Raw genomic sequence first — 14692 nt, 5'->3', positions numbered from 1 at the left:
CTTCCTGCTCATTTATAATGAAGCAGTACCCACAAGAGCCTACTATTCAGCAACAGCAGAGAAGCACAAACTATAAACCATGGGCTAAAGGAAGACCATCTCCCTCTGTTCTGGCCCTTTTACTCAGGTTTTACAAGATGCATGAGAATCCCAGATTAGTTTTAAACCTACAAGTTACTATCCCTTCATTTTAAAACTACATCTCCTGTTTCTTAGATCCGTAGACTGCTATCACCACGGATCTTGCAGATTGTCCAGCAGGATTAGTGCATTCAATTCTATGCACTCCCTCCCTTCCACCCTTCTTACCCATCTCTCTTCAGGAACTCTTTTCAAGAGAACTCACTAAGATCAGAAGTCTATTTACTACTTGAGTCAGGTGCCATAGAGGAAGTTTCTGAAGAGTTTGAGGGGAAAGGCTTTAGTCCAGGTACTTTCTGATCCCAAAAGAAAGATAGACATCTCTGACCCATTCTAGGCCCTAAGTAGCTGAACTCTTTCATCAGAAAGTTTAAATTCCACATGCTACCCTAGCTTCAGTTATCCCCTTCTTATATTCTCCACCCCCCCATCTCAATCAGACCTTCACATTTGAGGAATTAAAGGCAGAGTGTTAGACTTTCAAGTCCTTTCTCTCTCAGCTATAGAGCAGAGTGGCTCAAATAGTTACTGACAATACTTCATCAATATTTTACACGAACAAGCAGACTAGAGCACATTCCAGCGAACTGTGCAAAGAGGCCGTAGCTCTCGGGCAGTGGTGCATGCTTCAGCAAATTCATCCTATAGCTCACCACCTTGCAGAAAGGGACAACGTAAAGGTAAGTCAGCTGAGCAGAGGCTTACACAGTCAATGCTAGTGGTCGCTCAGGAATTCAGTAGAAAATTATATCCTCTCCCTGTGGGGGTATAGATTGAATAAGAGTTGAAATTGGATTTATGCTTTTGGTTGCCCATAAAAAGAACCTTTCCCACTTGTGATCATAACACTGAACAGCCTAAATCTTCAGGAGATAGACATGATTGCAATAAGACACAGTTCCAAATGTCAAAGGTTTTGCCCCAGAGCAACCAATCCATTTCAGATGTGTCTCTTCTGGACTGCAGGGTAGGTCACTTCTAGGTGTTCCCTCCAATTCCTCTGATTTTCCTGAGGACTCTCTAAATTAAAGAAGACAGAGTCAGGATTGTTTTGATTGCCCCAGTGTAGATGAGACAACAAGGATTCTTGGATCTCCTGCAGCTATCACAAGACTATCTGTCTCTCCCTGAAATTCCAGGTCCAGCAGATAGGTTGGATTTGCCAGCTGGACCCAGACTCTCTCCACTTGAAAGTATTGGCCTTAGGATTTTTACAGATCTAGACTATCCAGTGTTATGATGGCAAATGGGAAAGGTTCTTTTTATGGGCAACCAACAATAGCATAAACCCAATTTCAGCTCTTATTCACTCTATGCTGAATTACTTCATTTGAAATCCTTGGGACTCTCCATATCATTGGGAAAAGTACATCGCTAGCCATCTCCGCTGCTTATAGCTTAGTAAAGCAAATGACTGAATTCGGCCAGGATATAATAAAAACAATTCTTGAAGAGGTTAAAAAATGTCTAACGAACAGAGAACCTGGATGTACATGGTACCTCAGTCTAGTATTTAGTCAGCTCATGAAACCTTTCTTCAAACCTATGGGAGAATGAAACTGGGGACATCTTTCAGTTAAAACTTTTACTGTAGCTACTACATCTGCTAGTGAACAAGCTGCAGGCACTCGTGGCTAACACCATCCCTTTTTTGCAATCAGTCACAAAGATAAAGTGGTCCTTTGTCCACATCTCATATGTCTCCCCAAGACTGTAACAGAATTCCATCTAAACCAGTCCATAAAATTGCCAGTATTTTTCTGTAGTTCTCACACTCACTTGGGAAGTTAAGTTACACACTTTAGATGCTAAGAGAGCATTAATAAGCCTAAGGAATATAGGAAATCACCTAGACTGTCACTTAGGGGAAAAGACGTAACTTCAAGAAATTTCCTCCCAATGCCATTGCAAGTTGGTTAGATTCTGTACTGATGTGTGTTTTAAACACATCGCTGTTCTTCTTCCAGAAGGGCACCGATTATACTCAGCTAGAGTGAGGGCTATGTCTATGGTTTGCCTTAGACGTTCCCATATTAGAAATCTATAGAGTTACCACTTGTAAATCAGTTCATACTTTCACAAAACATTATTCTCTAGATCTGCATCTAGATCAGATGCACAATTTGGTAAAGCAGTATTACATTCTCTATTTAACTCGACATCCTTGTCCCACTGTCCAGGGAGGAGTACTGCTTACTAAACTCCGACAAGTGGGAATGTGTAAAGGTCACTTCAAGAAGAAATGAAGGTTACTTTGAGATTAGTTCTGCACACACTCACTCCCTTCCCACCTTCCCCACTTGGAGTCCTAATTTCAGTTTGGATTTAAAGAGGTGCTGGAAGGCACTTAAGTGGTCATTGCACTATGCCCTCTCTTATAGCTCTGTCCTCTGAATATTCACAACAGCAAAGAGAGGGGCAGGAACAACAAGAAGGCTTCAATAGGCACAGCTATTAGAAGTTTTCTCCAGTTCAAGATGCACCATCGGTGCACCCCAAGAATGTGACACAGCAGAGGTCATCCCAGAGAATACTGTTTACAGGTGAATCTTCATTTTTAAAACTTTGAAAGGTGTGTCTAATGCATTCAATCCAACTGCATTTTCTGCACCTTAACCTTCATCACTGTCAGTATGGCAGCTTCCTGTTCTGTTAATTATTATTTTTATTACATGTAAGAGATTTTTATTTTGGAAAAAAAATAGTGATTTACTCTTTCGTTATGAAGTGTAGCGTAATTTTGTAGTGATCTCTAGTGGGCTATTAGACATTACAGTAATACAGATGATGATGATAATAATAATACAGTAATCTTCATTAAAGTTTTTCTACAAAACAGAAAATTTTTGAGATTTGGAGAATATCAATAGTTGCTCCAGAGTCCGGGTTAAAGTCTCTGGAAATGTATTTGGTGTTTAATAGGCTTCAGTAGAGTACACAACAAGGTAGAAATTTAAATTTGCTAGTAAGTGCATAGTTATAGAGCATGATATGTCAGTGCAACATATTGAGCTGAGTTGAGGTTGATTTTTTTTTTATTTTATCTATGAAAATAAATATTTAAGTATCATATGGTGTTTGCCCTTGAGAAAGATTAAATGTAAATTCAAATGTTTAAATAAAAAACAACCCTGCAATCTGTAATTTTAAATTTTACATTTATTCTCTTAAAAAACAAACTATTTTCTCCTCCCTCATTGTTGTTAATTATTACTAGACATTCTGTGATTGAATGAACTTCACCAAAGAATTGATCCTACACTATTGAAATCAATAGGAACAGCATCAGACCCTAAATGTGTTATAATATTAGAGTATTTTGGGTAAAATGGATATGATATGACTTGTTTTTATTCTACATTCTTTGAGATGGCAAAAAGTGTTGAGTATTGTGGACGGATTAGAAAAATATGATAGATGGCTTTAACTGGAAAACCCCTGTGATGTTTTTATACTTTGTGTATACTTTTGTTTTAGTGATCTAGTCATCTTAAACTATATCTCATGCTCAACTTCATTTTTTGCCTAATTACATGTGTGTCTAATTACACTTTTTACTGGCCAGTTTTACCTACCTTGTCATTTTTATTAATGGCTAGATATAGTTGCTTCAAGCAAAATAAGCAGCTGTGCATTTTAGTAGCTCATTTGTTGGTTGGTTACTTCATTCTTTTTCACAGAACAGCAAAAACTGGAGAGCAGCAGTTGACCTGTGTGGACGACTTCTAACTGCCCATGGTCAAGGCTATGGCAAAAATGGGCTACCTACTAATCATACAACAGATTCTTTGCAGGTATGGTCACCTTACAATCATGTGTGGTGGTTAAGGCCCCATTCCTGTAAAGGAATCCGCATGGGCAGACTCTTGAGTGTAGTCAGATCCCTTTGCTGGATCAGTGTTCAAAGTTGTACCCTATTGGTTCACAAAATAGTTCTCCCATCCAGTTATATGAAAGTAGATTTTACTTTAAATGACTGCTTAATAAAAGTAAGTTGATTACACACATTTACATATAGCGATATAGCACACTTAATTTCTTTTGACTAATGTGAGTATCTCCAAAGGTTCATGCTGTTTTTTTCCTTCATGATCATTATAATTAGATTATGACGACTCTTTAAAACGAACAATCTACACAAATGTTAATCTGGTTATTTTAGATAATGTAGATTCAGATGTTGTAAACATGTTTTGTGATCATGTTGAAATAAGTTGCTAAACTTACCTTTTAAGAACCTTAAATCAGTAAAACTTCATGGAAGAATGACTGATGTTCAGATTTATAAAATGTTACTGGCTGAAAACGCATACCACTCTTCTGATTCTTTTCTGCTAGTAACTAGCAAGATCATGGAAGTTCATGAAAGTCAGAGCAATTTTTTAAAACTGCAGAAAAAAGGAAAAATGAACATACAAACCTCAAATATAAATTTATTGAATTATAGTTACCTGAAATTTCTGGTAAAATAACTTGAAAATTGTAATGAGGCTTAGAACCAGGTTTGCAATATTGGCCTGTTGTGATAATTGGACCTAGCCTAATTGTAATCTCAACTGTGAGAAGTGAGTAAAGATTATAAAGTGTCTCAATAACCTATAACACCAAATGTTGGAAAAAAGGTGCAAAAAGGAGACAGACTAAATTAGTCCAAATAAAAAGGCTTACTGATATAACTCAAGAACTGTGTTAAGATCATACCCGGTAAAGAACTAAGTATGGAACCAGACATCAATGGACCCTAATTGATGTGTTGGAAACTAGTCCTAATTGGTGGACAAAATAAAGAGGAGGTGGGCTTTTCCACCCATCACTCCCTTTTGAAGTCCTTAAAGAAAGAGACTTTGGCTACTGGAACAAGCTTCACCCTCATGGCTTCCATCCCCTCCGTCTCCTGGGACCTAGGGCCTTCGTCATCCTGATCTCAAGAGGTGTCCCAACTAGACCGGGCCAGAGAGAGGGTAGCAGGTGGAGGGTAGCAGTGGAGGTGCAGAATTCCACCAGGCGTAAAGCAGGAAAGAGCAGTCTCTCTCCTCCACTTGCTACCTGCTACCTGCTTTCCCTAGGTGCCTGGCTAGACTGGATGTAAACTACCTTGTGGGTATTGCCACAGTAGCAAACACATTTGAAATATAGGTACATAGTCAATATTCATAACTTCAGATACTAACATGATACATGCATGCAAATTGAACAATCATATTCAGCAAACCATAAATTTTCCATTAACACCTTGCATGACTTACTTTGTACAAGATTTGTTGTAATTACATAATAGTGGTAGCAACAATGATCTACATAATCATATTTTAATCATATAACATCACAACCAGAACGACAGTTATTACCATCTTTAATACCATCTAAGAGATGCTCAGACAAGAAGGGTGGGGGGGTTTTTTTCCTTCCAAAGACTTCAACTAAAGGCAGAGGGAACAAAGATGTTGTTAAAATGAAAGCCTTACTTAATATTTTACATTTCAGATGCTTTAACTGTTTTTCCATCTTAATTGTGTGTTCGGCATGGTACTGAACAGGCTGAGGTCTCCGTATACCAAACCCCAAACTTTGTTTAAAATTTTTAAGTGTTGGACAGTTTTAGGGCTGTTTGGGGTTCTTTGGACCCCTTTATTCCATCTAACTTAATGATACAGATCTCTCTAGAAACTTCCACTCAAGGGTCCAATACATCACAACTGATCAAAATATCATTTTCCTGGGTTCTACTCTTTTGTTAACTTTTTCAAAACTGCTACATGACAAGCATATATGTTTTACTCATGCAGATCTGAGATTAGTTTTTTGACTGTTTAATTTATTAGACCTGAAATGATTCAAACACTGAGAGTAATTTTTAAGTTTGATTTACAATAGAAGCTGATAACTGATCTGGGATTTTCATATCTGTTGCAATTTTAGCTATGGTTTGTGAGACTAGCACTGCTGGTGAAGTTGAATCTTTTCCAAAATGCAGAAGCGGAATTTGAGCCATTTGGAAACCTGGACCAACCTGATCTGTACTATGAATATTACCCTCATGTATACCCAGGACGCAAAGGTAAGGCACTTGGTTTATGCTATACTTTTATCTCAGCTGTGAACAATCTCCTCCTCATTAAGTCCACAGATTTCAAATAAGGAAGCCAAACTATCATCCATTTTTTTAAATGAAGTGAACTTCTAGCTGCTGTTCAGAAGAAAATCATTAACGGTTATGCTAATGCATTTCTTATAATATAGAGAGAGGATAACAAGAGCTTTTAATATTGTAGGCAGGCAGAGTTCTGTGTATAATCCAGTACAGTAATATAGCATCTGTTCCAGAGACACATGGTTTTAGATGGTATTTTACCCTTAATTTAGTGATCACATTTTATATATAGTTTTTATCTAATGTACTTAGTATTTAAAAAAAAATAAAGAAATAAAAATAAGAGGTGGTAGTATATGTTTCTGGTGGGGAAGTGGGCAGATGTGCATTGACAAAGTCGCACAGAATGAGGAAAAAGGGATTCCTGGATTAAAGTAAATTATCTCTTTTGCCTTCCTTCCTAAACTCATTCAATGTGCTGTGAACAGGCTAAATTTGCAGGAGTTTGCATAAACATTGTAAGAGTTGAGTAGAGGAATAGGTAGTGAAGAAAGATTAAAAGGTAGCAAAAAAAAAAAGGAACTTAAACTTTTGCTAGGGTGTTGTTTTTAGCAGGTTACAAGCAACTAAATACATAGTGACATATTAACTATAGTATTGGTATTATAATTTTAAAATAGAATACAACAATCTGGATAAAAGGAAAGTATAATACCAATTACAATATGTAGAAAATGATAACCTGCTTCTCATACTGTACTACTTGTACCTTTTGTTCAGAGTATTCCAAAGCTTTTCTTAAATCAAAGTTGTTTGTAACTGATTGAAAAATGTTAGTTACTATAAGAAAAAGAGGTAAAATTAAACTAAGCTAATCTGAGAATTAGAAATTGTTTTCATGAAAAAATACTAATCAAATGCGATATTGACCCCCATTTAGTAATTAAAACTAAAAGGATATTAATAATAGGTTCACCCCAGGTCTTTAGGCAAATCCTGCTGCTGCATGAGAAGATATTGCTAATATTTTAAGAGATCTCTGTCCTCCTGTTCATGCTGTCTCATTGAGGAGGTTCCATAAATTTCAAGTATCACTGTTGAAGTTCAAAACGTGAACTTTTGCTAACTATATGTGGGCGCTTTTCACCGTTTTAAACTTTAATAACACCACAGCACTGGTGCTAGATGATCCTCAGGTTTATCATAGTTGTTCTTTATTTGAACAAAAAATTATTGTCCAGTGGTTCATAAGCAATAAAATAGTAAAAGAGATATTTTTATGTTCCACTTGAACAATCTGGGGGGGAAAAAGCCATAATATATTTCTCATTGTTGAGAGTAGGGTTGTTTATAATATCACAATTACAATCTATTGATCCACATTCTCCTCCACCCTGAGTATTAAATTTAAACTGGTTCTTGTTACTTAAAATGGTTGCCATGTGGCAGCAGGATTTTAATTTTAAGTGTAGCCTAGCTCCTTTGTCCAGCACTACATAGGAACCCTCCAGTTCTTCTCTCTTACTAGGCATAGCAGCCTTCCCTAACTCCATGAGTTACTTTCCATAGTATTCTAATTCACAGTTGATCGCCGTTGCCAAGGAAGGACATTAAGAATATCCAGGATCTTTCACATTTATAGAAGAAGAAATTATTTAATGCAGTGCATTGTATGACTTTATTTCTTCCATTGAAGCATCTCAGTAGACCAGCATGGCCAAAAAAGACCAGTTTGGACTCTCTCAAGTGCCAACTCTCATAGGTGAGGGGCAATCACCAAACAGAGTCATTGATAGTGAACTTGGCAAAGATTCTGTGTAGCACCTTTAAAATGCATAACACAACTCGCAGCACATCTTATGTGGATTTGCGGATAGCTATGGTGTCTTTAAGCCATCTATGAGCTCTTGCAGTCCTGGGCTGATCTGAGGTTTGGAGAGGCCCCTGATGTAACTTAAACAGCCCTGGAGGCCCAGAATCTCTACAGTGCTGTAAGCTGTAGCTGTTTCCTTCTCAGCGCTCTTCTCCTGCAAGGTTTGCGAGAAGTTCCTTGGTAATTGGCCTTCCCAGGTTCCTAAACTAGGGGAATCCTCCTTAGCTGGATATGGGGCTTGTAGGGCCCCTTTTTGTCACTCTGGCTTTTTTTAGGCTACTTAAAGGGGCTAGAGCGGGGATGAGGATCTCACTCCTTATCTCTAAGCTTTCATACTCCCCCCTCCCCTTTATTTTTTTACATTTTGATGCTTTACAAGTACTTTTCTTCTTTCTTGCTGTGTTCCTTAGGATGTGATGTTAGCAGTAAAGGTGATATGTTGACAACTTCTTCAGCTTTAAAAATAAGTAATTTTAGCCCAGAAAAAAGTGTGTACAGTCTGTGCCAATGCATGAGAGCTTTTAGCCACAGGAGAGTTTTGAGTAATATGCAGAATTTAGAGTGGCTAAGTCATTATGCAAGGTAACCTATTTCCCCTTGTTTTTTCCTCCCCCCCCAACATTCTTGTTAAACCCTGGATTTGTGCTGGAAATGGCCCACCTCGATTATCATACACACTGTAAGGAGAGTGATCACTTTAGATAAGTTATTACCAGCAGGAGAGTGGCGGGGGGGGGGGAGAGAGAACCTTTTGAAGTGATAAACACCCATTTTTTCGTGGTCTGTGTGTATAAAAACATCCTCACTGCATTTTCCACTTTTATGCATCTGATGAAGTGAGCTGTAGCTCACGAAAGCTTATGCTCAAATAAATTGGTTAGGCTCGAAGGTGCCACAAGTACTCCTTCTCTTTTTGCGAATACAGACTAACACGGCTGCTACTCTGAAACCTGTCAGAATTTAGATAGCAGACTGTATATAGTAGGCTATTCGGCAGATATTGCATTGACTCCTCCTTCTGAGACTGGATATGAAATACTCTGTTTCTGCAGTGCCATTACACCCAAGATCTGAAATGTCTTTCTTTAACAACAGCTTGTCATGAACTTCATACAACTGCTAAAATTATCTGTAGTGGAAGGTATGAGCTGTCGGCGAGCATTCTATTTCAAGATTACATATCTGAGGTGCCAAGACCACAGACTGAAGATCTTACAACAGGGAGATTTTGACCTCATGCCTCACTTCTTATTTACAGTAAGGTCTATCAACCTGCTCTGTAATCTGATCACCTCTAAGAGAAATCAGCTGAAGATTGTATGGAGCTGACCTGCTTCTTATAAAGCATGGACTGAGTACTAGATTAAGGCTTGGAAGCACCTATCAAACCTTCATGACTCAAGTTTGGGAAGCGAACTACGCTATCTTGCAGAGGACGAGAGAGAGAGAGAGCAATTCTGATTCTGCCTAGAATTAAATTACGCAGTGTTGGGATATGAATAAAAGGAAGATAGAATCTATGCATCATTAACCAGCTAATTTAAATGATGAACACAAATCGTACATATATTTTTAGATAAAGTGCATGAACATGTATCCACAATACACTGCTGTTTTCTAATTTTTCTTCTAATTTTGTGGTGTAACAAGCATAAAAGTAAGAATTTTTTATTCACAATAGACAGATGAAGCAGGCGATTAAAATGCACTTTAAGAAGAGTATATATACAAATAACTTACACAAATTAGTTTTAATACATTTATTTTAAATAGTGTGCATAATATCTACCCATTGGAAATATTAGTAACAGGAAATTTAATAAATTACAAGCTGAAACCATTAACTTTTTATGCTCCAGCCAAGAAATGTTAAATATTTCTCTGGGCTGCTTTTAACATGATTTGCTCCTGCAGGATTGGAGAGGCTTGCAGCAGAATCCAGTTTTAGTTCTTACCCCCAAAATTTCCCTTCTCCTAATTTAGCTCCCACTTCCCATGGAACCCCACTGGACTGTGTTGTCTCCCTTTTACACCCTGTCTTGCGTTCTATTGCAGCTGGTACTCACAGATCTACCTCTCTACTTCTAACTCGTCTCTTTCAATCCAGTCAGACATCTGTCTTTGTCTCTGACATCTCTTCTTTGAATACCTTTGTATTACAGTAGTGCGTGGAAGCCTCCAACTAAGGTCAGGGCCTTATTCTGCTAAGAACTGTACAAACGTGTAGTCAGACACTATCCTTGCCTCAAAGAGCTTACATTCTAAGTAGGTGAGAGAGAGAAGGTGGAAGAAAAAATCTCTGTCAATTAAACTTATTTTGGCCAACGTGTACCTCTCCTATTTCCTCTGAAGCTCGCCAGGTCTCTCAATTTTCTATCACTGTTGACAACGCTACCAGTGATGCCAGCCTTGTTGTCCCATGTGACAGTTTAGGAATATGTTGTCCCTCAAGGGTATAACTAGGAAATCAATGCTCTCGGAGCCAGGTGGACTCTGGGGAAAACATGTTTAAGCAACTCTGGGCTCAGAAGAGGTCTGGCACTGGTTTAGGGGGTCTAGGCAGCTGGACTCCAGGGATCCCATTGCTCAGGAAGGGTGTCAAACACAGAGTCTGCAGCTGGGAGTGTACTTGAGACCCAGAGCTAGAAACAGTGATCAGTCACTAATAGTATTGGCCAGAAAACAACAATTCAGTTTCACAAAAAAGTTGAGGTTTTGACTTTTTTTTTATTCCAGTGCAAAAGGAAGATGAGACCCTGTTGTATTTTAAAAAAAAAAAACGAGTGAGAGACCCACTTAAGAATAGCCTGTAGCCTAGGTGGTAGGGCACCCAACTGGGTTGTGAGAGACTCAGGTCAAGTCTGAATGAGGCAGAGTAGGGGCTTGAACCTGGATCTCCTACATCCCAAGCAAGTGCCCCGATCAGCAGGCTATCAAGTCAGTCATTCTTTTTGTGGCCCAATGAATATTTAATTGATCGTATAACGTGGAACAGCTCCAACTGGAGAGACTGAGACTATAGCCGAGAACCCCTGTTCTAAAATTGGGGGTTGCGAGGTTATTACGTGGGGGGTTGCGAGCTGTCAGCCTCCACCCCAAACCCCGCTTTGCCTCCAGCATTTATAATGGCGTTAAATATATTAAAAAGTGTTTTTAATTTATTAGGGGGATCAGAGGCTTGCTATATGAAAGGGATCACCAGTACAAAAGTTTGAGAACCACTGGCCTAGAATATAGGAGATGCAGGTTCAAATCCCTGCTCCAAATTGGGCAGATCAGGAATTTGAACGTGGGTCTTCGGTGAATGCGATAATCAGTGGGTCGTTGGCTATTTTGTAGTGGGTTTTTCTTTCTTTGGTGTTGGTCTTAACTAATTTGCATTATTCAGTTAAAAACATATCAAACAATTTCTGACCAGCTCTAGTCACAATTCAGGGCTGAGAAGCACATGGGATTCAGTGTTTGGATTCTATCACAACAGATTGATATATGTCCAGAGAGTGGGACTGGGCTAGGTTGTGATGCCACATTAATCTGATCTTCACACAGTCATGTCCATGTTTTTGTCTGTGTTGCCCTCTATGCTTCTGGAGCTAATATGCTAGGTCACTACTCTCTGTTTAAATTCCTCCTTAAAACTCACTAACAGCAGCAACCAGGGAGTAACAGGACAGAAGTTGGTGGATAGTTTATGCGATTAAAATAAAAACTACCAATACATGTGGCAACCTTTGCCCTGGCCATTCTGCTTGTATGCTTCATCCCCTTTTTCCACCTTCAGTCAGTTTTCTGTATTTCAGATTATAAACTCTTTTGTTCCTGTATTGCTACATTCTTTTGTGGGTGAGGTCTGAAGAAGAGCTCTGTGGAGCTCGAAGGCTTGTCTCCTTCACCAACAGAAGTTGGTCCAATCAAAGATATTACCTCACCCACCCTGAGTCTGTCATACCTGGCACCAACAGAGCTACAACAACACTGCAAACATTCTTCTGTGGCACTTTCCAAAGTGACTGGTGGTACATTTGGCCAACTGTAAATCCAGTTAAACAAAAATGTATTTGTGTGGATGATTACCCCCATTTGTGAGCCAGAGCAGATGCTTTTGTTTCAGGAACAGGTTTTGGTCTCTGTAATTACTATTCCTTAACCCTTCTGTGTGCACTGCTACTGTCTGCTAATCTATGGAGGGATCTGCCAAGGCAATTTCATTAGGGAAGAAAGGAAGGCTATTTTGTCTGTATATACAAATACATACTGATATCCCATAATCCCCTTTTTCTTTGGAATCTGCAAACAGCCTTGAGGCTGAAGAGAACAGAGAAGGTGAGGTGAATATGGCCTTTATATGTGCAGTTGGAATTTATAGTCCATGCATGTGAGCTCCTAATGAATTTACTGGTTTTGAATTGTTTTGTGGTTGGCAAGGCATGGTGTGCGACATCCTACACAGTGGTTCTGTGGAGGCAATATAATCCTATAGCACTCTGTTGTCAGTTGGCTTGTATTCTTTCGATGTGCTGTCCCAGCTCTGCGCAGATAGCTGGTTCAGTAGACCAAGTGCTGAAGGCTGGAGTGTCATTGCCTCAGTACTGCTGTTCATGCTGCCCAGTGCTTCTGTCCTTGAAGCTCCAATGTTATCACTACTAACAGCAGATAAGGCAGCCTGCTCATTCAGCAAATCTTGATGTTACTCATAAAGACCACAGGCACGGTTTGGTGACAGACACTGGGCCAGGTTTATTGCCTCCTAGGCACAATATTGGTGCCCTGGCTCTGTGATTACAGGCAGGCTAACACATGAGTGCCTAATAGCAAGGAGAGGCTCAGTCAGCAGTGGGAATTTCTGCTCTCCCTTAGGCCACACAAAGGATTAAGGCGAGGTACCCCAACATTTATAGGCTGAGACAAACAACTGGAAAACACAACTTACATGACACCTTATATATTTCATGACATCTGTTACCTCTCCTTGTTCCTTATATCTTGAACAAAACATCCCTATTCATTATTCTGTCAAACAATCTTATCTTGTACTATATTGGTGTATAGCTATACTAGCATTGAAATATATTTATGTAAATATCTAATACTTAATACGCTAGCAACAACTCTATCAAATTCATAAACTTATAACCAGCTACTTTAATACTTGGCCTAGCTTTAATTCACGGCCTCTGATTCAGGCTTCAGATCTTGTACCAAGCCCAGTGCTCCAGACTCTCTCTACTACAAACGTCATCCTAACTTCACCTGTGATATGGTATGTCCCTTTTCCCTTTTTTAGAATTAAACTTACTCTATCTCACACTAGTTTTCTGTAGGTTTCAGAGTAGCAGCCGTGTTAGTCTGTATACTCAAAAAAGAAAGAGTACTTGTGGCACCTTAGAGACTGACAAATTTATTTGAGCATAAGCTTTCGTGAGCTACAGCTCACTTCATTGGATGCATTCAGTGGAAAAAATTTCTGTAGGCACACATTTGCTGGAGTCTTTCTTTTATGCCTACTGCTGTATCTACATAATTCTCCCCAGCTCTTCTAATTTACCTTTATTTCCTTGTCTCCTTTCTCAGCTGTTTCCTGTACTGATGTCTTTTCTGTATGATACTCATTAACTTTCCTCATCGATGTCCTTATTTTTAAAGTAAATTTTCAGCTCCGTTTATAAAATACTTGCGTTCTCAATTGTTTGAGTGGCCACATGCATACTTTGCTTCAGGCAAGATTTATACACATACAAAGAAATCCAAAAGGCTGCCAGCTTGTGGAATAGAATAGCATCTGAAAAGAAACAAAGTTGTTTACTTGGATTGCTTTCTTTCAGTGGACCAGCCAGATTTCAATAAATTATCTAAAACTATATCTGTTAGTTCTGTTTTAAAAAGAAAAAAATCCATACGCTGAATGTTCTGGGAATTTATTACATTTCTTAGGCGATGTCTACACTTACCAGGGATCGACGCTACGGCGCTCGATGCAGTGGGGGTTGATTTAGTGTGGCTATTGAAGACCCGCTAAAATGACCAAGGGCGCTCTCCGATTGACTCTAGTACTCCACCAGAACGAGAGCATCTCCAGTCAACGCAGTGCAGTGTAGACAATGCAGTAAGTCAACCTAAGCTATGTCAACTCCACCTACGTTATTCACATAGCTGTAGTAGCGTAACTTAGGTCGACTTACCCCGGTAGTGTAGGCAAGGTCTTAGTCTTTGAAATCTTAAAAAATTGTAAACTGAAAAGGGAAACACACTAACCTGTTTTCTTATAGTTGATACTTTGGACCAGGTTCCAGAGATTATTTTGGTAAAAGAGAACATTAGTGTGAGTAAGAAATCAAGTTTTGATATGAGGAGACATTTTAAGGTGAAATAAGATAACCAGCCTGTGTTGCCTGTATTTGACCTCCTGATTCAGAATATCAGCACTATCTCCAGGAGTAAAAATAGTCTCCAGAAAACTTGCCTCCAGCCTGTTTCTTACCTCTAATATGCAACTTCAGATATTTTGGAACATATCATGCATTGTCTAAGCTGGAGAAAGAGGTAAACGTTGTTTGAAAGCTGTTGACAGTTATTTTTATTTCTAATTC

General features: G+C 38.9%; 1 protein-coding gene across 3 annotated transcripts in view; it reads left to right on the top strand.

The window, feature by feature from the left end:
- TRAPPC12 (trafficking protein particle complex subunit 12) overlaps positions 1 to 14692 on the top strand; it is an 80887-nt gene that overhangs the window by 17544 nt on the left and 48651 nt on the right. For all 3 annotated transcript variants that reach the window (XM_037894137.2, XM_043542301.1, XM_037894136.2), the window contains 2 exons: positions 3822 to 3935; positions 6061 to 6199. In XM_037894137.2, coding sequence (XP_037750065.1) covers positions 3822 to 3935; positions 6061 to 6199 — 253 coding nt within the window. The remainder of the gene's footprint in view (positions 1 to 3821; positions 3936 to 6060; positions 6200 to 14692) is intronic.

Source organism: Chelonia mydas, chromosome 3 (genome assembly GCF_015237465.2).
Source record: "Chelonia mydas isolate rCheMyd1 chromosome 3, rCheMyd1.pri.v2, whole genome shotgun sequence".
NCBI lineage: Eukaryota > Metazoa > Chordata > Testudines > Cheloniidae > Chelonia > Chelonia mydas.
The sequence above is the reverse complement of the archived record's forward strand: the minus strand, read 5'-3'. Positions and strand labels throughout refer to the sequence as shown.